At 53.9% G+C, this 1,554-nt stretch overlaps 1 protein-coding gene across 1 annotated transcript in view; it reads left to right on the top strand.

Annotated features, from left to right (window-relative positions):
* The window catches only part of ISL1 (ISL LIM homeobox 1), a 13,209-nt gene that overhangs the window by 1,894 nt on the left and 9,761 nt on the right, over positions 1-1,554 (top strand). Inside the window, exon 2 of the mRNA XM_057371808.1 lies at positions 1,391-1,526. Within this exon, the coding sequence (XP_057227791.1) occupies positions 1,391-1,526 (136 nt within the window). The remainder of the gene's footprint in view (positions 1-1,390; positions 1,527-1,554) is intronic.

Raw genomic sequence — 1,554 nt, 5'->3', positions numbered from 1 at the left:
ACATTTTTTTTCAGCTCGCAGAGCGCCAGGTCACCCTAGAGGGAGGTGGGCAGCGGGTGGGGGGTGACGGAAAGGGGCCTGGGCATGCCCCGTGGGGAGGGGGCAGAGGGTGACATTTGCAGCGTGCCAGGAGCAAAGACACAAAAGGTCCGACCCGCGCCCACCGTGCGGGGCCGCGGTCGCTCGCCCCGCAACCAGCAGAGGTCGCCGCGCTGCCTGCGCGCCCGGGCGCGGGAGAGGCCGTGCGGACACCGCGCTGCGCCCCGCGGAGGGACCCCGCGCAGCCGAGCACTGCAACGCGCACCGCGGGCCCGGCGGGAGCGGCGGGGATGGCAGGGGCACGGGCACAAACAAGGAGCGGCCGTGCTCCCCCGGCCCGGCCCGGACGAGCGGAGCAGGGACGGACACTGCAGCTCTGGATTTCAGTGAAATTAGCCATTGCTAACGGTTTGCCCCAAACACGTGCCCGGCTGACCGAAGATGCCCGGCTCAGCAGTCTTTCAAACTGCTTGTAGGTTTACTCAACTAGCACAGAATTACAGCTATTATTCCGATAYCCGGTTGCCTACGTATTTAAAGTTATACGTTTACCTAATCTTCTATCTTTAAACATTTACGTAAACACCCCCACATATATGTGTATTGGCAGTGTTTTGGGTGTGGAAGTGATCACCTAGAAGAGCTGCATTTCACAGTTTATTTAAACGTCGAATATGTAAATTAACTGTGTKCGCGTGTTTACAACCATATCTACCTCCTGACATTATCTCGAGATCATTTCAGGGTAGTTATCTCCGCAAGTGGCAACACTGGGTCCCACTTCTTGTTTGAAATAAACCTGGAGGCTGTGTTTGCTCCCTAAGCCTCGGAAAGGAAAGCATCTTGCAAAGAAAGTTAGAAAACCAAGATGGTCCGCTGTTCAGTAGCTCACTCAACAGCAAACGCGATTTTCAGCACTATTTCTTCGCTGTTTCATTGCAACCAGATTTCCTAGTGGAAAATTATTCTGCATTAATAAGCCTTTACTTCTCTACCCAAACTCTTTTGCCTTTTAAAAACATGAGGCATTGAAAACAAGTATATTTTCCTGATGAATAGTGATTGGAGGGCACTTCTACACTACGTTGATGAGGGCGGTGTAACAGTCCGTGTAGAACAGAAGACAAAAATGGATTTAAACAAACCCAAAGAGAACGTTCAAATCAGGGGGTGGAGAGGGGGGTGTCGGAAGAGCATGGGACGGACTCGCTCGGGAACGAATACAGCTCCTCACACAGTCTAAAGGACAGGCACCGAGTACCCGAAGTGGAATCTGCCCTTTGAAAAACATACACAAAGAAATCAGTGCTCATGTCTAAGTTGCATTTTGCCTGGTTTGGGAAACTTTCAGATAACTGTCCTGTGGAACCCGAGGGGCGCCGTGCGCCGCTGCGCAGACGAAAGTGCGGACACCGCACTCGGGCGGCTCTCGGGTGAGGACTCCCCACACCGCCTCCAGGGAGCAGCGCCGCAGGTCCGCTTCGACAGCAAGTCCGCGTCTTCTCCCCCCACTTT

Source organism: Malurus melanocephalus, unplaced genomic scaffold (genome assembly GCF_030028575.1).
Source record: "Malurus melanocephalus ecotype Western Australia unplaced genomic scaffold, MMel_1.1 scaffold_158, whole genome shotgun sequence".
NCBI classification, from domain to species: Eukaryota; Metazoa; Chordata; class Aves; order Passeriformes; family Maluridae; genus Malurus; species Malurus melanocephalus.
This window is presented reverse-complemented; position numbering and strand designations above follow the sequence as displayed.